This window comes from Cricetulus griseus, chromosome 2, assembly GCF_003668045.3.
Source record: "Cricetulus griseus strain 17A/GY chromosome 2, alternate assembly CriGri-PICRH-1.0, whole genome shotgun sequence".
Classification (NCBI taxonomy): Eukaryota; Metazoa; Chordata; class Mammalia; order Rodentia; family Cricetidae; genus Cricetulus; species Cricetulus griseus.
Genome location: NC_048595.1, coordinates 63429022 through 63454289, shown reverse-complemented (window position 1 = coordinate 63454289; position 25268 = coordinate 63429022). Strand labels below are relative to the sequence as shown.

The 25268-nt window shown below is 37.2% G+C and overlaps 1 protein-coding gene across 10 annotated transcripts in view; it reads right to left on the bottom strand.

Annotated features, from left to right (window-relative positions):
* The window catches only part of Bnc2 (basonuclin 2), a 403916-nt gene that overhangs the window by 130964 nt on the left and 247684 nt on the right, over positions 1-25268 (bottom strand). For all 10 annotated transcript variants that reach the window (XM_035439815.1, XM_027400355.2, XM_035439816.1 and 7 more), the window contains one exon: positions 8434-8536. In XM_035439815.1, coding sequence (XP_035295706.1) covers positions 8434-8536 — 103 coding nt within the window. The remainder of the gene's footprint in view (positions 1-8433; positions 8537-25268) is intronic.

The window sequence follows — 25268 nt, the reverse complement described above, 5'->3', positions numbered from 1 at the left end:
GTGAAAATAGGTAAAAGCAGCTTTTACTCAGTTTAACCTATAGCTACACCATTTTTTTGTTTTTCTTTTCCCAATACATGCATATATAACTACAATTCATTTTAACTGGTCTACACTTCTCAAAAGGTGACTCCTGGAGTAAAGCTGTCTCTACTTATGTTCAAATACAGCTCATATGGCATGTTAGGGGTATGAACATGAGCATTTGCCCTAGATTTGCAGGAGGAAAAGGTTGTCCCTAAATACAGATTGCCCCTTGGCCCAACAGCCAAAATAACTAGTACAGAACTCAACACTGAAGAAAACTTCTACACTACACTTCAAGAAACGCTTGTTTTTGTCTTTGAGACAGGATCTCAAATATACCAGGCTGGCCTCAAGCTGAGAAGGACCATGAACCTCTGATTCTCCTGCCTCTACCTCCCAAGTGCTAAAATTCTCAGATATTCTCATATATGTTAATGTTTAGAATTACTTTATTGACTTCATAATAGGATTTGCAGCTAAAATTCTTGTGCCAGAACATTAGGTAAACTCCCGTCTCATTTTATCTTCCTTCAAACCGCTGTGATATTTCATCACATTCCTATTATTATTTGAATTTGCACATAAAAGAACTGAAACACAGGGAAGACAGTAGTCTGCCTACAGCTATCTATTAAATAGTCAACTTTGATATATCATATCTGTTGTTTTGATTTAGTAATTATAACAACTAACACTTTTCCAGGCTTTTACTATGTACAAATCATATGGATTACTTCATTTAATCTTAGAAGAACCTTGTGTAGGAGTTTTCATTATTTATATTTCACAGAAAAAAATGAGAAAAATGTAAGTATATAACCTGGGAAAGTTCTAGAGCAAGCTGGAAGCCCCTCCTTCAATAGTTATGCCTTTAACTCATTTCCAGCATTCTCTCTTTAATGGATACAGAGCTTGGTCGTGATCTGAGATAGAGTTCTATATGCTTCAGTTTCACCCAGGAATCCCCTGACCAGTAAGCCAGCACTGACTGCACCCAGGACACTAGACCTTGCAACACTCATCCTACATCCCATTACACAAACATCTGAGAAGCTAGCAGGCAGAAGGCCCAGGATTGTGAAAAGGAGGTACTGTTTGAGCTATGCTAAAGGAAAATTTAAGTTCAAGACAACTGTGGGCTGGTTGAGAAAGCAATGGGAACAAGCCGCTTAGAGACTCAATGAGAGGATAGCCAGTGCCATGAATCAAGCAGAAGCCTTTGCATCAGGGTGTCCTCCCTTCATGGCTTATCAGCCCTGATCAGGGAGGAGAGCAGAGAGGCAGGAGAGGGCACTGTGCCCTCAGGTCAAGCAACAGTCTCTTATGCCAGGCAGGAAATGGCCTTGTTTTTACCCTCGAAAGTGAAATAAGGGTAAAAATGTTCAAGGACTTTCCTCATGGAGAGAACAGGACCCTCAACAGAGTGCAGGGGCAGCAAACACTGGCTTCTCTAACAAAAGAATTTTGTAGCTAGGTACAACCAGGTTCTAGTACACTCTCTCGAAGAAACAGGCCTATTAGAAAGACAAATTCTTCTAAGCAGATGCTGGGTTGGCTCTTTTTCCAGGCCAGCATACCTTAAAAGGTGTGCACTACAGGTCTCTATCCATGTGCTGCTGACCCAAGCCCATGCTTCTGCCTTTGGTCAGGACAGCATTACTGCAGGGTGCTAAGAAGCACTTAAACAAGTATTCTGTACAGCTCTCCAGATTCTAAACCCTGCTTAAAAACATTCTTCCAAAACAACACTTGTGGTAGACCATCTCCAGGCCACTTAAAGTGAGGCCAGAGCTCTGCAGTAGGTTAATATGGGAGAACATCATTTTCCCTTAACAAAGAAAAAGTCAGGTGCCCCCCCCACCCCAGTTTCCTAGCTATCCTGTAGATACTTCTGTAGACATTGCTGCCAAGTCTCTTGGAATAAATAGGTGAACAAAGAAATGCCATGTTTTATTGCTCAGGATAGAGGACTTTTTGATGTGAAGGGAGACAATTAAAATGAAAAAGCTAGATGGGGAAGGAAAGCTTACTGCTACAAGTCAGGAAGAATGTTTCTAGACACAAGATACTGGTTGAGGACAAACCTGTTTCATGGATGTTTAGACAATTCTTAAGCTTAACACAACCGGGACAATGACGACCCATGACCTCTCATATGCTAAGAAACAAAACACTGGTTTTGATCTACTCTGCTTAGGTCTTTATAAGTACCACATCTCCAATAAATTTGAGGAATCTGTAAACAGAATTCCAAGGACTCATGATTCTAAAGGTGGGACTAATGTAACCAAGAGTTTTCATTATAAGGTACCCTAGATCCTGGGTTAGAATTTCATTTTACAAACTGGGTCTCATAACAGTAACTCAATTGAAGCTTATACACTTAGTAAATAAAAATACAAACTATCCAGCTACATCCATGTGATGTATACTTACATTAAAAACTACTAGAGTTTTATTATACTTTGCATTTGAGTGAGGGTCTCTAGCCTGATAAGACGTATTAAGTAAAAGCTGAGAATTCAAATTTAATAATACTGTAAAAAAAAATCATGTTCCATGGTTTCAAAGGTTTGAAACTGTGGCTGGAGAAATAGTCTAGCAATTAATAATACATAGTGCTCTTGTAGAGGAGCCAAGTTTTGTTCTCAGACCCACACAGGAAGTCTCCTAACTGCCTGTAACTCCAGCATCAGGAGATCCAATGCCCTCTTTTGGCCTCCGAAGTACCTGAACTTATATCCCCTCACCCCAAGTGCAAGTGTGTGTGTGTGTGTGTGTGTGTGTGTGTGTGTGTGTGTGTGTGTGTGTGTGTGTGTGTGTATAATCTTTTTAAATTAATATTTAAAAGAAATGTTTAGAATAAATGAATTATATGAATAGTAAGTCTTATAGTACATTAAATCATAAAGGAGGATGGCATATGGCTCTCTATTAACTTTATTTTTCTCAGAATTTCATGTGTCACAGGACGAAAAGTCACACGGTAAAATACTTTATGTATACATTTAATAAGCAGTTAGTGGTAGATGGTCCAGGTGATGCAAGTCTTCTCATTTTACACTAAAAACAGAAATGGTTTAGATAAAATATGGGTAGGAAAGAAGCAGGTTTGATTAAGCAGTAATTAAAATAACAATGTAGAGTTATTTTCCCTAAATAACTGCAAGCAATAAATGGAAATCACATTAATAGAACATAATAAAAAAGTGGTCACAAGAATTCCAGTGCTATAGCATTCTTATAGGGAGGCATCAGCCAAGAGAAGTAACACCCATCTTAATGCAGATCACCTGGAAGTGAACGGAATCTTTTAGCATTCACTCAGTTTGGAGGGAGAGTATTACATCCTTTTCTCAATGCTAACGTAGTCTATAAGGAAAATAATTTGTACTCAGTATGTGGCTGTGAAATTCACTAAGTATTATACTGTTTGCTGATCAATTCTCCGGTTCTTTCAAAATGTCCCTCTAACACATCTGCCAAACTCAGAAGCATCAGAACTAATTCTGATTGGAGGAAAGGTAAAATGAAGACAGTGTGAACAGACAGGCTTCATCAGAAGTAAAAGTTACGTCTAGGTCAGTAAAGGGAAAAAAAATCAAATAAATTACATTTCTAAAAAGCACACTTTTTAAAAATTAGTTCAAATTAGCAACAAGCTTGCTTCACATGTCAATCCTTCTCCCTCTCCCTTCCCTGCCCCCCAAATCCCCACCTGCTCTCTCCTCACTGTAGGCCCCTCCACGGGGGCTCCCCAAAGTCCACCACATCATCCTGGGCGGGGCCTAGGCCCTCCCCCATGTGTCCAGGCCTAGAGTGCATCCCTTCACATGGGATGGGCTCTCAAAGTCCCTTCTTACACCACGGAAAAATACTGATCCACTACCAGGGGCCCCCTAGAGTGCAGGGGCCCCTCACTGACATCCATGTTTAGGGGTCTAGATCAGTCCCATGCTGGCCTTCCAGACAGCAGTCTGGGATCCATGAAAAGCACACATTTTTATCAGCTATGAAACTAATGTATACACCATTGTTTGAAAACAATTTCACAATAGTCTTGGCTTATAATTAAATATTTTCTAAAATCCATTTAGAATTTTGCCTACTTTTACTTTTGCTACTTTATTTATCCTCTGATTTTAAAGGTTTAGAAATAATGTCTTCATCTGGACTATGGACACTAAACTTAATTTACAAATAATAGACAACAAATGGCTCTGTCCTTTTCACAAAGGCAACAGCTCCTGTTGGCGACAGGTCTCCTGACAGCCAGTTCAGAGAGAGAATGGAGAAGTCAGTCACTTCCTTGCTCGAATCCACCTCCACCCAGAACCAAGTAGATGTCGTAAGATTATGCAGACTCAAGTCTGCAAGTCTAGTGTTGGAAGAGAAAGTCAAAATATAAACAATTTCTACCAACAAAAATGTATCACAAGAAAAGGGCTCTGTTAATGCTCACATCTTTGTCTTTTATTTGCATTCTTGCACTAGCAAGGTTGGCCTTGTAGGAAAACTCCACTTCCAAAACTCACTCAAATCATGGTGGGCAAATGGAGGAAAGGTACATGGAGACAATGCAAGCTAGATGGGACTAACAGGAGTAAAGTGAATTAGGTGGCAGGATGCTACCGTCCTTTATCAAGGCCTCGGAGTAGAAACAGGACAGTATTAGAAGCCCAGAGCCCATCAACTAAGTCATTACATACATCAGGTGGCTATACTACACCAAGAAAACAAGTTTGTTTATTAAAAAGTTAAATTCAACAAACCTGGTTTCCAGTTAGTGAATGAGCTAACATTGTTAAATGGGGAAGATAGGAAATCATTTATTAACTTTTACTCAGTAAAAAATCCTATTGGCATCCAATCACTGTTCTGAGTGCCCCCACCCAGACTCATTAGTGTTAAAGATTTCAAGGAAGTAATTCGGAAAGAGTAATGCTGCCCCCTAAGTTCTTTCACACCCAGGTTTTGTAAGAGGATGAATTAATCTCTCTTCAAATATTTAAAAACATCTCACCAAAGCTTTTTTGAAGGCAGTTAATGTCTTCAACTCAAGCAAGCTTAAGAAGCAATCTGTAGGGCTATGGAGTGTGCATATACACAAACATGTCCATTATGTGTGGGAGTCTGTGTATTTGCACATGGGGGCATGTAAATGTTATACAATGACACATAAAACCCAACACTTTATAGAAATTAATAATAAAAGGGATGTCATTGTAAAAAAGAAGACATTGAAAGGAGACCAATTTTTTTTCTAACTTTTTTCTTTAAATAGAGAATGTGTGAGTTAGATACTTGGTTATTTGTAAGCAGCAAGTATTCCTGTTAGCATGTGTGTTTATATGTGCATGTATGTGTGTTTTAAACACCACAGTAACAAGTACAATGCGACCAATGCTACTACGAGAGACAAGACTGTGTGGTAGTCTCACACACTTCTGGAGAGAAATTACACACTAGAAAGGCCAAGTCACTTGCTCCTTGTTCCACACAGAGGACATTGTATGGGTAAGGCAGCCAGAAGGACTGCTATGTCTCACCTGAGCAGAAATAATTGGAGACACGATTTCAGGGTTTCTGTTCAGGGGGAGGGAATGAAGCAATTAGTGGAAATGCTAGGGGCAAAATGAGTGGGTGCTCTCATCCCACTGCCAACTCAAAGGCTGGGAGCCAACCCTCACTGTCATACTTGCCCTAATGAAGAGGGATGGGTGGGCTCTGCAAAGCCCTGGTATATATTTCAAGTTATGTACATATACGTCCATACTATGAGGTAGAAGAAATGTCAAGATGATAATTATGAGGGAAACAATTTTGGAATTGACTTTACTTAGATCTGAGAAACCTCCAAATTAATATCTTAGCAAAAGCATTTGTAATAATACAGTAGGGAAAGCAGAGTTTACTGTAATAGGAACATCTTATTTAAGATGGTAAAAACTCAAATATACTTCAAAAAGTCTCAAAATAAAAAAGCCCTCACTGTCCAGGACTAAAACATGTTTTTCAGGAAGGGATAAAAACAGCATTTGTATTTTACTACCCAACTAATGTAATATGCACATGGAAGTAGATATATAAAACAAATTCTAGTGACATGGTCAACTTAGTCTCTAGCGACTTCCATAGCAGATAGATGATGCTAATACAAGAAGGCTCTGCATGGAAAATAAAAGTCCTTTGTTTAATTATTAACCTCTCTTTACTGTTCAAATTCTGCCCAATATGTATTTCATATAGAGTGTTTATTGAAGCTTTCATGTTATCACTGGTTTTCCACTGTAAGATTATAAAGTAGCATTTGACAAGAGAACCCAGGACTTCATAAATGCTTAACTACATACTCTAGCACTGAGCTACACCTCCAGTACTAAAACACTGCTATTAGTACCGTAATTTACAAGTAAGAAAACTAAGGGTCATATTAAGTAACACACCATTAAAGTAGAGAGACTCTTAGAAGAACCTACATCACCCTGCCTTCAATGACCTCATGTGATGGGTAAAGAGCATACAGTCTCTAATTATTTCCTAGCAAAACCAATACTTCCAGCTAGGCGCAGTGGTGCAAGTCTATCCAAGCATACCAATGCCCTCAGTGAGGCAAAGCCATGCATGTCTATAAGTCCAGCACACCAAAGACTGCAATAAGAGGATCATGAGTACATGAGTGCATACTTGGATGCACACACAGGACACACAGACACACAGATAGACAGACACACAGACACACAAACAATTTCTTCCAGGGAACAAAAAAGGATGTCTGAAAGGTGTCATGGGCCATTTTGTGCTCCTCCCCAAAATTCATATACTTGAAGCCACATCTTGGTATTTTGGAATGTAGTTATATATGTAGCCTTAAAAGATGTGATAAACTTAAGATGAGACCCTTGAAGTGGCTCTCAGCAACAAGTCTGACTGGTGCCCTTGTAAGATGATGAAATCCAGAAGCACTAGAGGCGAAGACCATGCTAGACAGTCATCTAAAGACTAAAAAGTCCTCAGAATAAAACTAACCCTGCTAACAACTTGACCTCCAGGAACTATCTTCCAGAGCTACAAGAACATAAACTTCTATTATTTAAGACACCCAGCCACCTCAGAAGAGTCTACACCCACACTGCCTCCACCAGCCTCATCATCCTTCATGATTCAGGAAGTTTTGAGTAGAGGCCCTAGGAAACCAGTACAGGAAAAAATGTCCTTTAGTAGCACTGCAATCTGCCACCACAGCAGTGGTTCCACTGGGATAAGTATTAAACATCTTGGCTTTGTATCCCTGAAGTACTGATATCAGGACTGTGGCCCTGGCACCCAAGCATACTCCTTCCAGTATCTTTCCCTTATGCTACTATCTCTCTTATGGAAACACAGCCCAGAGGTTCCTACAACTCCAACACACATGCCCAAGCAAGTGAGGTACATGATAAATTAAAAGCATTTCAAGACATGGCCTTGTGGTGTTACCTCAGATCTTGCTAGAATAACATGACATTTATAAAAAATACAACCCACTGAATGTTTGGCACTGCTGGGGAATGAAGAGTATGTCCACTTAAGAGCCAATACCCGAGGCTGTCAAAAAACTCAAGCCAGGGTTTCCTCTATAAACATTACCTATCTTTTAAAATTACACAGTCTAGGAGGTGGAGAAAATGTCTGCTTATTTCCATGTCTCCTTTTGCTGAAATACAATAAACATAAACCACATGCAATAATATGTTAAATTATGCAGTAAAACCACGTTGATGGAACAGCACTTCGTACCTGGCAAACAATCTCCACTCTAGAATCTTTGCTTGGGCCACCCTCACTCCAATGGCACCTACACATAGTGTAGTCTTCAACAACCTGGGCCTCCTCTAATCACAGGGCACACTGAAGGGGTATTTACAGGTTACATTTTCAGATACCAGCCACTTGCTCACTCTCCTTAAACCCTACAGGGTTTAACATCTGGAAGGATAAACTCAGCACATATGACAAGGGCCCGCAGTCACTGAGGAGTTCCCAAGCAAGGAAGATTTGCCAACTACCCTCTGAGGTCCAGGCCCTGAAAGGCCAACTGTGGTATGTTTGAGTTTCCATCAGGCCTGGTACTTGTTGGCTGCTGCTGTGCTCAGTAAGAACCCCACTGCCCAAGTATTCTATAAACATCTCGCCCTTCTGCTGAGAGCTGCCTGCCTTTTCTTTCTTCCTGGGAAGGAGAATATGCTGTTTGAGAGCTGTAGGATGAATGTTAACTAACACTTGGAGCACAGCTAACTGCTCTCTTTTCCAGGTCAACGACTACACTTAAAACAACAACAACCAAACACTGTACATGCGCACATGTGCATGCATACACACAGACATAACAAGAACAATGGAAAGAGGAGTCTAGATTTTTCTCACCATGTGCCACCCAGCCATGTTTACACTGATCACAAGTCCGAAGGTTAATCTTCCCCGGCTGGAAACACTCACACGTGCAGTTTACCAGTGTGCAGCGGATGGCCTGAAAACAGAGGAGCAGAAGACATCAGCATTGGTTCCAAAGCAATTTATTTCTCATTGATTTCAGCAAATAGTACCCATCTTTACCTTTAAAGGTTTTATGTTGATAAAGTTCTGAAGACTTTAAAATAGATTTTATATAAAAATATTTTACAACAAAGGGTTGAGAAAGCAAGGCACATTCATGACCACAATAGTTTAAGTCTTTAAATACAAAAGTAAAACAAGGGGAGTCCACTTGGATAAAGGATTATGTTTCCACAGAATTTCTAACACTGGATCTCCAAAAGAGAAAAAACAAGTCTGCTGCTGCTGTATATGTTTACTTAACTTCTCCACAAAGATGCAAAACAGAAAGCACATGCTCAAGAAGATACCAACCAAATATTGGCTAAGGGAAATATTTATAAAAGCAAAATATGGGAGACAAACTTTTATTATTAGAAAAATCCCTTTTATTAGCTTTCATTTAAATGCATATGACTATCATTTCCCAATCTCTTGGTTTTTTTGACTTATTGATTCTAGTTTCATCCCTATTTTAAAATAAAAGCAATCATTTTATCTTAATGCTGACAAGAAAGTAAGTTGAAACTTTATTTTGAGATCAGATATAAAACAGAAAAATGTTTACATAAAGATTCTACACTTGGAAAAGTACAATTCTATCCTAGAACACACACACACACTCTCTCTGTCTCTCTCTGTCTCTCTCACTCTTTCTCTCTCTCTTACACACACACACACACACACACACACACCTTTTGATTCTGTATAAGCAATTTAAAAATAATCTCACTAGTCATATTATAAAGTGAATTCTTAGAAAGCTCCATAAATGGAGCATAACTTTCTATGACTGAAACTTATGCTTAGGAACTGTGCTAAACCTGCTGACCTGTGCCACAAGACACCAGTTAATACATAATACATTTAATACATAATACATAATATAATATGTGTGTATATATACATATATATATGACTTTTATTTGCATGGAAATTCTAGATGTAGGAGGTATTTAATAGGTTGATCACTAACAAATTAACAATCTACTGTGACTATCTGAACTGCTGGAAAACATTTCCCTAGAGCTTTAGATCTAATCAAGGATGATTGGGCTGTGGTGGGGATCCTCCAAGGAGGGCTAGTTACCTGAAAGTGCAGATAGGTACCAGACAGCTACACTTACATACTCCAAAAGCTCACCTTCCCGAAAGCATTTGGGTTTTACATCAATTATTTCCCTTGTATCAGTGCTCTATATACTGTTAACACATTTGGGCCAACTCCGTCTGCAACGATAGACTCAATGGACTTCTCCCTATGTACAGGCCATGCAGGATTAGACTTTTTGTTTCACTAATGAATGCTCTATCTATGGGTACCTCCCCATTTTAGATGTGAAAGGTCCTCAGCCTATTCTCCCTCAGGCTTAATTCTCCTTTTTGTTCCGCACTAAAGAGATACTCGATTGCACAATCCATCTGATATTTCAGTTTCTTCTAATGCCAGTCATCAGATTGTACCTAATCTAGGTTATAAAAGTTGGGTGCATGTTTTAATGATTAAAGGACTAGATGAGTACAAGGAGAAACAATCTTCTAATACTCTTCCAATTCCCATACTAAGATATATCAGAACATGTTGACAAAAAGCTTACTCATATGACATGCTGATTTACTAATGATATCAAGATTTCATTGTACTATGACCAAAACAAAAGTTTAGGATAAAATGTTTCCACTAAAAAACAGACACTTTTCAAAGTATCCAGTTATAAGCTCAGATATGGAGACTATATTAACATTAAAAATACTTGAAGTACATTAGTAAATAATTTTTAAAGCTTCTGATTTATCAAAATCAAGAAGTGTATAATAAAAAGAAATTATATTCCAAGGACAATATTTAACTCTAGAATAAATGGCATCAATCACTTTGAATCATTAATTTGATACTAATCATTTTGCCAAATTTTTATTTTATATCATTTAAAGCAAACATTCAATTTTAGTAGTAATGAAAACAAAACCAAGTAAAAGATATGTTAGTTACACACACACACAACTAGCACTGGCTAACTCATTCATTCATTCATTCATTCATTCATTCATTCATTCATAACTATTTAAGTAACTTGATTCATTTGGTTCATCTGAGAACTAAATCTTTTCAAATGCTTTCTTAAAATTTTATGGATTCTTTTCCTTTTATATGCAAATACAAAAACAGGAACACCCCAAAATTTTTATATATAAACCCTTAAGGCCGGGGATAGGCATTTTGTAGTTCTATAAATTCCAGAAAACCTACCTTTTTAAAACTCAGACTTGCATAGACCACAGTTCTTTATTAAGAGAATTATATATACTTAAACAATACAGCTTAATACATATTTTGAGTAAGAGACTACTGTGGCTTCAAGGGAAGTTTTGTTTAAATAATGTTTTTGAAATAGCATAAAACTTTGACATACTATTTATTCACAACAGACCAGAACCAATGTGATCATCCACCAGCTCAGGAATACTTACAAAATAGGTTATCATAAACTATCAAATCTGGTTAAGCCTCAGAAGTGTCCATGTGCTTCAGGGAGACAGCTTTTTGAGCTGCAGTGGAAGAACCTTCATTCCTGTGAATATCTTTTACTCTTCTTCCATCAGCTAATGCTGGAGTACTTCTACTCTGCTGGGAACTCTGCACAGGACCTGTACACATTGCACTGTACACATTGAATGAGAAGCTCTGAACACCAGGAAGGAGGAAGGCTGCAGAAGCTTCACTGAGCTAGCCCTACCTCTCCCTGCAGGAAGCAGTGTTTAGGCTGACTACTGTGGACCTATCTGCAGGACCTAGCACACCCCCTCACCTACCTTGTAATTCATCCACTCAGCTCTCAAGAACATGCTGCAGGAGCTACCCCATCCCTCTAACCTACCTTGTAACTCTTCCCCTCAATGCTCAGGAACAACAATAAACGCTTAAACCCACAACACATTAAAATTAATCACCCCTGCTTACCTTTACCATGGGCTTCTTGAAAGAGAAATCCATGCATGCCCAAAACAATGTCTCTACCTTCTTATACCATCTACACTGTAATTCTGCTATCTGCATTCTGTCCACAGGCTCGTGAAGCCGCACTCTCTGAAGCAATGCTTAGTACATTTGGTTCTTCTTTTAGTCTCCTCTTCCTCCTGGACTGGGGGCAACTTGCAACACTAACTTGCCTTCATTCCTGAGCAGCAGAGAGGGACTATCCAGCTTTTCTGGAAGCAACTTCTCTTTCACCACTGTAAATAAATACAGGTTCTGCCCATGGCCAGGCTCTTCATTCTTAATTTGGAAATTCCACCCTCTCCTACAACACTACATATGCATGCAGTACCATGCAAAAAACAAAACCAAAAAAACCCATCACTTTGGAGCCAGTCACTGTATTAAGTGGCAAGAAATGAACGACAGTGTGCTTATGTACAAGGCTTGCCAACTTGGTATTTGCAGGCAGTGGACTTGGAGGGCAGACCCCAAGAATAAGAGTTCTTAAACAGGGTAGAGAACTACCATCTGTCCCTCTTTATTCCTCCATCTAAATATGATCACTTCTTACTGTCTATTACTATTAATAACAGCTAGATTAATTGAATGTTTTGCCATTTCCAGGCAATGTGCTAGATAATTTACAAAGAAAAGACTATAAGCTTGTCACCCTTATTCCTTTCCTTTCACATATGTGGGTCCTGAGGTGAAAACTAAGTACCTTACCTGAAGTTACTCAAACATCTCAAACACTGGTATGTCTGAGTGCTCTGCACTAATGGCTACAGATCCTGTTCGGAGAGTCTGTCATAGAGCAGTTTCATTGACATATGTCTCCCTCCAAAAATCATCTGCCCTTGCCTTTCCTGGCCTTTCAATCTCATTTGTTAATACCTGAATTCCAGCAGTTTCTAGTTTTCCCTAGACCATTTAAATGGCTCCTAATTAATTTGTTAGTTCTTCTTTCCTCCTTGTCAAACCAACCTTCTCTCCATTTGGTTCTACTGTATGGAGATCTCTTTACTCATTATCTTTGCCTTCTCACCAGTTTCTTCTTTTTTGACAGTAGATCCCATCCCACGCCTTTTCTTCCCTTTCATTACATTTGCTCATTGTATTTGTGGCATGGTGTGTGTGTGTGTGTGTGTGTGTGTGTGTGTGTGTGTGTGTGTGTACATGAGCATTTATGTGGTGTGTGTGTGCATGCATGTGCAATGACTTACTCAAGTATGCATGTATGTCCTATAGTGCACACATGGACATAAGAAAAACTTATAGGAGTTGGTTTTCTTCTTCCACCCTGTGGGTTCCAGAGATCTGATTTAGGTCATCAGACTTGGCAACAAGCTCATCCTCAGCTACATATGAATATGAAACCAGAAAGATCTACATGAGATTCTCAAAAAATGGAGGGATAGAGTTCTTCAAAACCCCTTTTTCATCTTTTAATAATGGTTACCATGAATTACATGGTAATTTTGTCAAAAGATTTCATTAATCTACATAAGGCATAGGGTACCCTGGCTGGATAGGTTAAAGCTCAACAAATGACAACTATTGATGATCTCAAGAAACTTTCTGTATATATAGGAATGCTTTATATTTTCGCTTAAGATTCTTCCTACTGTATTAAATTTTATTCCAGTATTTTGTCAGATATGTAACATATATTTAATGCTAATGAATTAGTGACTGCATATCTATCTATATATAGATGTATACATATAGTGTATACATCTATATATATATAGTGTAAGCTAAAGACAAGTATTATTATTTCCATTTAAAGTCTCTAAAATGGTACTAGTGGAGGAACTCCACCAATTACTATTCACTGTATTCCTCTACCTATAGCAAAATAGTGAAGATGTATATCAGAAACAGCAGCAGTGACTCACAAATATATAGTTCCATCTAGTTGGGATGCTGAGGCCAAAGGATTCCTTAAGTTTAGGGGTTCAACAATAACCTGGGCAATATAAGCAAGACCCATATTGAAAAAGGCACACCTAAAACCTAAAAGATAAGTTGGTAAACAAATTATTAACATGGGTTTTAATATTAAATAAGAATACATTTGCCAGGCATCAGTGGTGCACGTCTTTAGTCCCAGAACTCTGGAGGCAGAGGTAGGTGGATCTCTGTGAATTAGAGGCCAGCCTGGTCTACAGAGCAAGTGCCAAGATAGGCTCCAAAGCTAAACAGAGAAACCCTGTCTCAAAATCCCCCCCCAAAAAAATAAGAATACATTTTTGAGGTATTCTGGCTACATCCCAAAAATCTATTCAAATCGTGATTAGACTATTGGTAAAACAAGACTGATTTCATTAGACTAGTTGGCTCTGTGAATATATGGACCAAATATTAGGGTTCCTACAAAAGGACATTTTTCAGAAAGCAAACTGTTGTTTGGTTAGTACATAATATAACTAACATGAGAATTATACACGGGCTAATGTATTGGTTAGCTGCCCCTTATGTGGAAATAATCATCCAAGTCTCCTGACACAAAATAACATGCAAAATAAGGCCATGAAGCAAACACACATGTAAAACATACATGTAGGAGCAATCACAGTGAGGAGCCGGAGCTCCAGGATCTGGTTCTGGATTTTAACTTTCCACCAACCTCTCCACCCACCAAAAAAAACCAAAACAAATTCCCAGGGCACTTTTTCTTAGTGTTTGAAACTCTGGTCAAACTCTCATGTGTATCTAATATTCTTAAATTCACATTTTCTTTGTTCATTTCTGGGGGCAATAAGGAGGATTTGCAACTTGGGTTGTAAAATTTCACTTGAAAAGTAATCCAAGCATTTAATACTGAAGAATACAATTCACATTAAAGTTAAATTAGGGGAAATGTTGTGAAGTAACTTTCATTCCATCCACTCATTTCTGTTAGGAACTTATGCAGTATAATTATTGAGGAGATAGTAATGGGCTGGAATGATGAGCAGTGAGAAGCTTCACCTTTTACATTTTAGTTCACCAGCAATGCTGAGGATGAAACCTGGGGCCTCCAACACACTAAGCAAACATTCTACCACTTAGCTCTATTCTCAGCATGTAGGTAATTTATTTTTACTACTTTCAACCTTCTAGGTTTGTCTGTTTGATTTTTTTTTTTTTTTTGAGACAGGGCTTCTCTGTGTAACAGCTCTAGCTGTCCTGGAACTAGCTCTTAGACCATGCTGGCCTTGAACTCACTGAGATCTAACTGTCTACCTCCTGAATACTAGTATTAAAAGCTTGCACTACTACCCTCAACCTTCTAGTTTAAAAATTACAGACACACACAAACACACCATACATCATCAACAAATAGCTCCCTATAAAATTTCAGAGAAGTTTTCCCATTTCGTCATATGGCCTATTCATAAAGCTAGTTGAAAAGAAAAGACTTCCAAGGAAGTATATGAAGTTTAATCTAAGTCTTGGGAAGCCTATCAAACACGGCTTTGCAGAAGACATGGTTTTCTAAACCAGCAACTCTGTGGTGCCACTTGAACAAATACTTTTTGCATGTAAAAACTGACAGACAACTACTAAGTATATTTATGACCAATATAAACAATACAACTGCATGAGACAGTTCCTTTTTCTTGGTTACAAAATTCTTCCAAATTGCAAGTAAAGGTCTACCTACCCTTTGGGTTAAAGGATTTTACAATCTGGTTTTTAAATGAGGCAATGTGTCAGTGGGCAGACATAGACCATGTCCCCAAAGGCTTTATATAGCTATAAAGATCATACCCAAACAAACACCTTTTTTTTAACAACCTAAAAAATCCTATATAATTCAGACAATGAGACTATTGCAAATGTCATTAGAGTCTCCGTTATTATACAAAGAAATCTTAGATTGAATAGGTAATGTACAAGGTTTACAATTAGTGATTATCGGTGATTATAAGGCTTACATATGCTAAGGGTCCACAGCCTGTTCACCTCTAAGGCAAATGTTGCTATACTCAGGATGGATGAGTAATGGCAACAAATGGGAGAAACAACAGAGTTATTCTAACAACACAATTTAAAAACTGGTTTAATGAAGAGTTATAGTAAACACACATATTATCTGCTAGTAACCTAACTTGAAAGTGAAAAAAAGAGTTAAAAGGTTCCTTATTTTGCCTAATTTTTTCATGTATCATGAAGAAATAGTAGGTGGCAAATGACCACTTTGTTGTACCTGTGTTCTCAGAAAAATCTTTTTTATTTTTTTTTGTCTTTTCAACAGAAAATGCATCATTCAACCTTGCACATGCTCCAGATGAAAACAGCCTGCTAAACTCACCACAAAGGGAAGGTACCATTGGTTTAAACAGTAGACAGTTTGGGAAACACAAAGGCCGTATGAATCAAAGATGAATAAAGTTAAAAAAAGAAAAATTATGAACCAAGGAAATATACCATTTCTCATAAGAAATGCTTCCAAAGTAACTCAAAGAGTTTCACTGGCAAAGTCAAACTTAGAACATCGACTAGTGTTAAAAATCAAGAGATACAAACTTCACTTTGAAGTTTCTATTTTAAAATTACTGTCCTCTATCAACAGGTAGATAAAAATGTGATATATTCCTATTATGAAATATTACTTGGGCCATAAAAAGTGATATATGCTAAAACATAAAAGGACCTGGAAAGCATCATGCTACATTGAAGAAGCAAGAAGGCTCTAATGATACTGCATGACTCCATTCACATGAAGGGTCCACAACAGGGAAACTATACAGATAGAAGTACATTGATAGATGCCGAAAGCTTGGAGTGGGGTGTGATAGAATCATAGATAAAACGTGTAGTTACATTTTGGATGATGAAAATGTTTACAAAATAAATTAATGATTATCTTATATAATTGTGAATATACAAAAAACACACTAAACCAAGTATTTAAATGGCTAGAAGGCATAGGATGTGAAATATATAATTTTATGATATACATATATATCATGATATAATTCATAAACGCACAGGAGATCTTGAACCAATTAGGATTTTCAGTGATGCTAAATCATTAATTCCCTAAGATATTCTTTCACAGGAGGCACATTATAGCATGGTATCGGTGTCTGTCTTCCACCCAGTGTAACTTTGCCACGTAAATACTAAATGAATTAATACACAGAAGGTGAACAAAGGAATTTCAGTGCTACTGAAGTGTAAAACCATTTTTCTTTGATGATATTAAAATCCTAATACATCTGTTTTAAAAACTAGTATTTAAAGGATCCCACTGCTCAGGAAAGTCCAGGACACCTTTTTAAAAATTGGAAAGGGAGCTCTGTATTATAATGCACAGCCATATTTATATCAAGGTTCTAAAAACTCTGAAGAGAATCTACTTACAGATGGCAGTGGTGAATTCTGTCAAGCATAGGTCTAGAGTATTGCTCAATTTACTATGATGGGAAAAATTACTTCAGTCAAGGAACAAATTTAGTTTAGGGGAGAAGAAGCACAGAGAGAAACCCCTAAACTTACAGGCATATCATTATACATGGCTGTGAATAGTCCTAGGACTGTGTGAATACCTAAATAGGGAGAAAGAAACACAGAGAGGCACATAAATTTTCAGACATGGATCCAATGAGCATCTGTAGTCATTACCTCACAATCATAGCCTACCATCAATCGACATGAGGAAGACCCCGTTTAAATAATTTAAGAGTTCAGAGTAAAAATCAACAGCGGGATATAGCCAATTATATAAGGAAAATGTTTATGCTTCCATGGCATCAAAGCATGCAAGCTTTTGAGTGTGGATGCACCCCCCAACCCCAATTAAATCAGGTCAATAGTAATATAAACTATTTTCTTACGCAATTAGTAATATTAGGAAAACAGAAAATGAAAAGGTATTTCAATTTGGGTAAAACATTTCAGTTTCTCACCTAACAATTAACAATTCAGATATTCTATTCAGTGCTTGTATACTTGAAAATTTGACCGACTATTTAGACAGCTGAGATGACACACTCAGAAGAAAAAGACTCTTGCAATGGATACAATTATCACTAAGATGAAAGAAGACAGCACACTTACCACCAAAAGAACTACAACCCAACTACACTCAGCATTTTCAATGACACATAACTTTATATAAGGAGCCAAAATACCCTGAAATCATCTGAAAATTAATATTCATCACATTTTACTTTATGTTGAATCAGCGGTTTTGTCTTCCATTGATACACTTTTCATTCATTTTCACTAATGCAATTTGAAAGATGGTAATGTGATTACACATCTCTGTGGCATTCATAAAAACAATTACTAATGTGACAGGGAAGACATTAATAAGTAATTTGTAATTGTAATGCAATATAAGAAGGTTTATAAACTTTTTAATACTTTATAAAAATCTACTCCCTACTCAGCAAGAAGCAGGATAATAAGAAACCCATGTCCTGGTTTTTCAGAGGCATCTTCAAATCCTGAGAAGAGCATGAGATTTACACAATGATTCTGCACTTTGGTGGCCAGGCAGATAGGTTTAGGGATAATCCAAAACCTTTTGTGGCAAATATAAGATAGCATCTCAAGTCAATGCTATTGTTCTTTTCCAAATGGCATACTAGGGTCTCTTTTAAGAAGAATACACAGAATCTCCAGGCTGAAGGTATAGCCTAGAGTTTTGTCCTGTTATAAGAAAGCCCTGAGTTAATTCCCCTCGTAACAGAATGGGAAGAGAAGGAGGGTCAAACGAGAGAGGCAGAAAAATGAATATTCTATTAGATCCTTTCTTCAGTATAACAGATCTAGTTATATTATTTAAAATCCCAAAGCACTCTAATCAATCTATTTATCAAGCAAGAGAGTAAGGTAAATGACCTTTTGACTAAATTATTTCCCCTAGGTTTGTGAAGAGTTCACTATAGTGAACTGACAGGGCGGGAAATTTGCTACATTTGGAATTTATCATTTCAAATGAAAATTACCGAGGACAAGAGAGGCACACTTTGTGAGACTAATTATTATTAGCCCATGTTTGTGCACTGCCATCAAGCTTGCACAATACTTCAAATACATTCTCATGTTTAATCACTAAAATCCCTGAAGATAGATTATTATTCAAACAAGACAAGAGTCCCTAAGAAGTCCCTACGTAACCCAGGCCACAGCTAGTGACCCAGGCCACAGCTAAAGAGCTGGACTATTTTCATATGAAAGCAAAAGGAATTGACATTGTTACCCTACCCTCAGTAAGATGCAACAGGAATTTAACAGTCTTTAGATGTGAACCAAGCTATAGAAAAGGGAAAAGAGCATGTGCATGAAAGCTTGAGCAACTTGAAAGAGACTATCTGTTATGTAGTTAACTTACACTAGCCTATCTATCAACACTGGTACAGTTTAGATAAAGAAAGTGACTACAGACAGAATTTGATGGAGTTTAAATGGTTCTATTAAGAAATTTCAAGTCCTTAAACATGAGAGAAGATGCTTCCAAGGGTGTATGGCTTATTATAAGTCATCTTATTCATCCATGTCTTCAGAATGTCCACTAGTAAACACACACCAACAACGTTTTGTTACTATCCATTGTGTACATATTGATACGTTACAGTTACCCCATAAGGATGAGGTCCTTTGCTTAAATGCAGGTATCACCTCAGGAATCACACCTATTACAGATAATGATAATAATATGAAGAACAGGCTGAATGCCCTTACACATTATTAATGTTAGATCATAGAATCCCTGGGTCTGTGCTGAGACCTCTGCTGGATTCATTAGAGCTTTGTACAAATCAATGAAGGCACATCTCTGCTTTTCCAGTATTCCAGTATGAACTGGAATTGTTCAAGTAAAACCTCTCAGGCAATGCATTTAAACCCACGAGCAGAGCAGCTATTTCTTCTTATTGGCAGTTTTTTTTCAAATTAAAAAAAACTATATTTAAATAATCAGAAAAAATTTCCACAAATTTCCATGGAATCTACAAGCATCCAGGAATCTAAAAATCATCTGGGGTAATATGTAGCCCAGAGAGTTAAATATATATTCTCTTTTTATTTTAAAGATTAGTTCATTTAAAAACCAAAAAGACGTATCTTTACAGAAGAAGACAGCAAGAAAAAGCCAGCTAGCTGCTAACAGAGCTCCCACACCACTGAAAAAATCAAGAGACCTTTGCAATGGCTGTCATGAACTGTGAGCTAACTCTTGAAAATTGAGAAATAAATAGAAAGCCTGGTAGAGAAAAGGGAGTGTTCCAGAACAAGGTTAATGTCATCTTGGGCACATGGACTGGGTTCATGTGTGTGTCAGCTGAGTCCACATAATGGGTGATAACAGCTTTGAAGCAGCTAATATGGTCCACTGGGTCAATAATCCATGAACTAAGAAGGATTTACTTGATAGACTCTAAATGGTTCGTAAGAACTCAAAAATCACTCCATCAGATCAAAAATTCAATTTTCATATGGTGCCTTTCTACAAATTAGCCAAAAAAAGTAATGACTCTGAAGGACTTGAAGGTCTACCAGTTTAAAACTCTAAAAAGAATGTAGAAAGGAAATAAAAATTAAATGCCTTTTTGTAGGGTCAGCCAACTTATTTAAGATCAAACTGTATCTTGAGGTAAGCTGACACATAACATGAACTGCTCAAAAGCCTTTTCCATCCTCCTACAGGCTGCTCATGCTCATGATACAAACAATGAAAACATACATAGGCATTTACAGTTTCCCCTTCACATTCCTAAGCTTGCTGTCCTCAAGTAGATTTAAGCACACCGTTTCTAGGATGTCATCATCTCAAGTTGAAGATACATATTTTGGGTGTTGGCATCAATTTTTATGTGTCAAGGTCTGTGGAGACATCAGAGATGACACATGGATACTGGCTAACAGAACAAACTACAGAAGATAAACCTGTAAGAACTACATATTCAATACTGAACAAAAAAAGGAGTGTTGGTCCTGTGCAGGCCAAAGCTTACATAGACTGTGTTTACTGATTTAACTCTATTTCTATCCATCTAGACTGTGGAGAAATAGCAAGCAGCCTTTAGTAAATTTCATTATATATTCACACTAGATGATAGTGGCTTTAGATTAATTTTTAAAAAGTAAGCCTATCTACCTGAATGCATTTACTAAGTTCATGGCTACAAAGAAAAGCACAGAAAAATGGTGCAAAATATAACAGACTCTAATTAAAATTCTTAGCTTGAAAGAATTCCCATCCTAGGAAAAAAATGGGATCTATCACCTCTCTCACTAAATGCTACTAGCCTCTCTTCATCACAAAGACAAGAAGGAATCACTTCTTTTTCTTTTTTTTTCAAGAGTAACACTAAATAAAATAATAGATGTTTTCACATTCAAGTAGATTACCTTTTGACATAAGTGCAGTCCTCTTAATTTTCACACAAGGGAAAGAAAAATTCCAATAATTCTGAAATAGACAGATAAAACTTTTCTCTATGGCTGTAGCCACATACTATTATATGTAACTGCTTATTTTTAAAAAGAGCCTTATTGGTGCTCTCGGAAGGATTTTCTTTTATACATTGCTTTATCCTATAATTTTGTCCCTGTTGGGCACGCTGCCTAAATTTAAACACAAACAGTCAAGCAATGAAGAAACATTAACACATTTACTGTGAACAAAAACTCCCAGTTGTACAGTGAAATTTTAATACATTTCAACTTATCTCTTTTACTAATGGGGAGAGTACAAACCCTGCAGGAATTCGCTCTGCAAACTGGTAATTACAGTAGACTCACTTTTTTTTTTATAATGCATATGTATAGTCAGACACACACACAAAAACCCTTGCTTCCCTTTTGATGTAGGTTAGAAAAGAAATGTTTTCAAAATTATGAAAATCTACAACAATTCTACAGGAAGGCATCATTTCACAGAAAAGTGTTCCTTCTCTGACTGTACATGGACATAAGCAGTCATATGTCTAGGTATTTACACACCAGACAACACAAGCATTATATGTGTGCACTTTGTCATCTGCCCCTATAATCTTAGTGTACAGAGTAAATCTGCTCTTGTTGGTTTGAAGCCTGTTCTGACTTTCACAAAGAGGTGACATTCATCCCTTTCATGCCTATAGTCCCAAGTTTTTCCTCTCCTGCTTTGGGGATTTAAATCTCAGTTTTGAGGTGTCATTAAACAAATAAGCACTGCAAACCACCATTCAGCCTCAGCACAGGCATATTCGCCTCTGCGACTACTTGAACAAGCCCCACATACTTGGTATTAATAATTGCAGCTTGGATAATTAAAAGAAGTAAAGTCTGTTACTACTCATATCACTTGCTGGTAAACACTACACTGTCAAATTATTAGTTTTGTAACACTTTCCTAAGAAACTGAATCTGCTAGACTACCAAGAGTACCAATTTATGATTTATTTTGAGCTTACATTTCTACATTATCACACTTGGGGAGGTTATGTCAGATTAAGACTTTTAAGTGTATATAACTTTTGTAAAATTCTAGAAATTGCAAAACTTGTGAATGGACATTATCTACAAACTCCATGCCTAAGGGTTTGAAAATGGAACTGTAACATTCAGATAAAAAACAACCATCATGTATTTACCATCATAATTTGCAAATGCTGGTTTTCAAATTGTCATTCTAATGAGAATGAAGAGAAAAAGCTTCTAGGCCTGGCTGAGGCAGAATGAACTCACCACTGCAGGAAGGAGATGGGTAAGAGGCATTGAACATAAATACCTTCCTCTAATGCAGTGGTTCTCAACCTGTGGGTGGTAAGCCCTTTGGGGTTTCATATCAGATAATCCTGCATATCAGATATTTACACTACAATTCATAACAGTAGCAAAATTATAGCTATGAAGTAGCACTTGGAATAATTTTATGTTTGGGGGGTAACCACAACATGGGGAGCTCCATCAGGAAGCTAGGTCTAGGTCATGGATCTATTTACTTAGGCAATACCAGTAAACAATTCTAGCCTTAGTCTCCTTGAAGCTATAAAAAAAATATTTTGTTCTACAACCTTCCCATTGCCTAAAATCATTCAGACACAAGAAAGAGACTCATTCAAATGCAAGAACTAGGTAGTGTTTCCACCACAGCAATGGATGTACAGTTCACTCTCAAGAAACACCTACCACTTCTATTCGGAAATCAAATATATCCCAATTTTTATATAAGCCAAACACCTCTCCTCCACCTCTCTCTCCCAATGTTATTTCCTTTGCACTGACACACAGCTGCCAGATGGTACACTTCAGAAAACAGTCAAGTAGAAATGGCACTAATTTAAGTGGGGTCTTTCCATCATAATTTTCTTTCAGAGAACATATCTACTAACAAATTCTGTTGTTTTTATGCCTTCATCAACAATTAACTAGTTTTACAGTTAGGCTACACAACACTCATCTATCCATATACATTTTCCTAGTTATTATTTCCTTAAGATGGCTACTTTGCAGTTGACTCTTTTTTCTTGACTATAAATTCTGGCTCAAAAATGAATAAAGTAACAATAAAAGTACAAATACATGCAAAATACGTAAAACCAATGTCTTCTCTACAACTTACAATCAAGCACACTGTAGAATCACTATACATTGATAACAGCATAATTCAAGAGCATGTAGCTTATCTTGGACAAAGCATTATTTCTTCATTTAGTAAGTTATGAAAGATTGTTAGAAGTTGTAATAAAATAAACCAATCAACATTCTGTCCCTCCTCCAAGTAAACAATAAAGGCAAAGTGATCAGATACAAGCTTAATGTCAAACATGCTCAAGTAATTTGAAATGTTAAGTCATAATTGGCACTATCAAGTTATTGACTTTCTTAAGATCAAAAGGAAAATAGTAGAAATTTAATATTCTTTCCTTTGCTTCAAGATAAAGAGACATTTGTGAACAAAAGCCTACATCCAGTAGCCTGTTGTGGCAAAACACACTTCTGTAACACTTTTTCTAAAAGTAAGGTTTTCCTGTCTCTCATTTTGTAAAAGGATAGAATAGCCTTTAAAAGTGTACTTGAATTCTTTGCATAAAGGTGAAATCCTCCCAGGCTGCTTTTCTAAAGTGGAAAAGGATCAAGAGACTGTTACCAATGCATGGAGAATGAATGACAGTTAAAACACACGAAACAGCAACAAGCTCAATACTTTCATCCATATGAACTTTTTCAATGGAGGCCATTTCCAAGTGAGTTTCCACTTCCTCAGTATGACTACACATGCGATACAAGGTGGGATGAACAAACCAGGCTAATTACCTCTGGGGGTTTATGAATGATGAAATGGAAGCACACTTAATAAAGAGTTGTTGAACTTCTCTTTCACTCACATTCGAGAACTCTGATGCATTTAAGAAACTGGTACCTGGACTTCATTGTCTATTTTAAATGATCCAAGAATATCTCCAAATAGATGCCACAGACATTGCTGTTCGTGAGACTGGACAACAGCTTGATTCCCACAAAGTACTTCATAGTTCCTAAAATGGTCATTTCCTACCCTAGTTACAGAATTAGTGTGTTCCACTTGAGTGAAACATAAATGGGTCAGTAAAGCACAATTTAGTATTTTCTCACTGAAACTCTACCCACATGTCCATAGAGCTTGGAGCAAGCATGCTCCAATACTTTATTAGTAAGTATGAGGCTATTATTTTAATTCTAAAATGTATTATCTGTGTTCATATTGCTTAGCACTGATACACAGCTGCCAGATGCTAAACTTCAGACAACAGTTAAGTAGAAATGGCCTTAATATAAATGGGTACTTGCTCATTATAATTTTCTATTACAGAAATATCTACTGACAAGCTCTGATTTTTATGTCTCCATCAACAATTAATAATTTTAGAGTTAGGGTACACAGTAATATCTATCTTGCTGCCAAAATATTAGTTTCAGTACTTGCCCCTATGAAAAGAAGTTTTGATTCTGTATGTTAAAAATAAAATTTTCCCCCATAATCAACTTGTCTAATTTTTTAAAGTTAATAATGAGGGTAAAGAATCTTTTAGTGCTGGAATCAATCAACTGTTGCTGGCTAATAAAATTAGAGTGTGAGTATATTATACCAAGTGCATACTTTAAAACTCTGCACACAGGTATGGAACATTTGGCCTTTTTGTCTGAGAAAGCAAAAGAATAGACAGGAGGCATTGGAAATATCAAATGTGTGCTAATAATAATTCATCTGATGTAAAACTATATCTTAAATAAATCTGGGACCACAGAAAATAGTGATGCTACATCTTTTATTACTTAAACATCTTAGCTGGGGTGAGCGAGTCCATGAATTAACTAAGATTTGTCTATGAGTTTTTGAGAAAACAAGATTTTGCATCACAATCTCTTCTTCAGCAGTCATCTTTAAACAAAGTAAAACCACTTACTAGATATGAAGACAACAGGTGTATGCCAGGATCATTTCCCATGCTTTTCAGTCAAGGACCACAATCAATGAATAAGAACTTCATAATCACTTGCACAACCCCAAGAAGGAGCCATCAGATTTTATATCCCAGGCTTCTCACTTTCCTTACACACCCTGGCCCTGGCCCTCTAAATTGTTTCTACTGTTGTGGTACCCATAAGAGACATAGGACTGAAGAAAACATAAATACAGAGGCTTTACTTAAAGTACTTCAGAAGTGAAGGGAAGTCCCAAGTGAGGGCCCCTTTGGACACTGCAAGGGAAGTGAGCAGT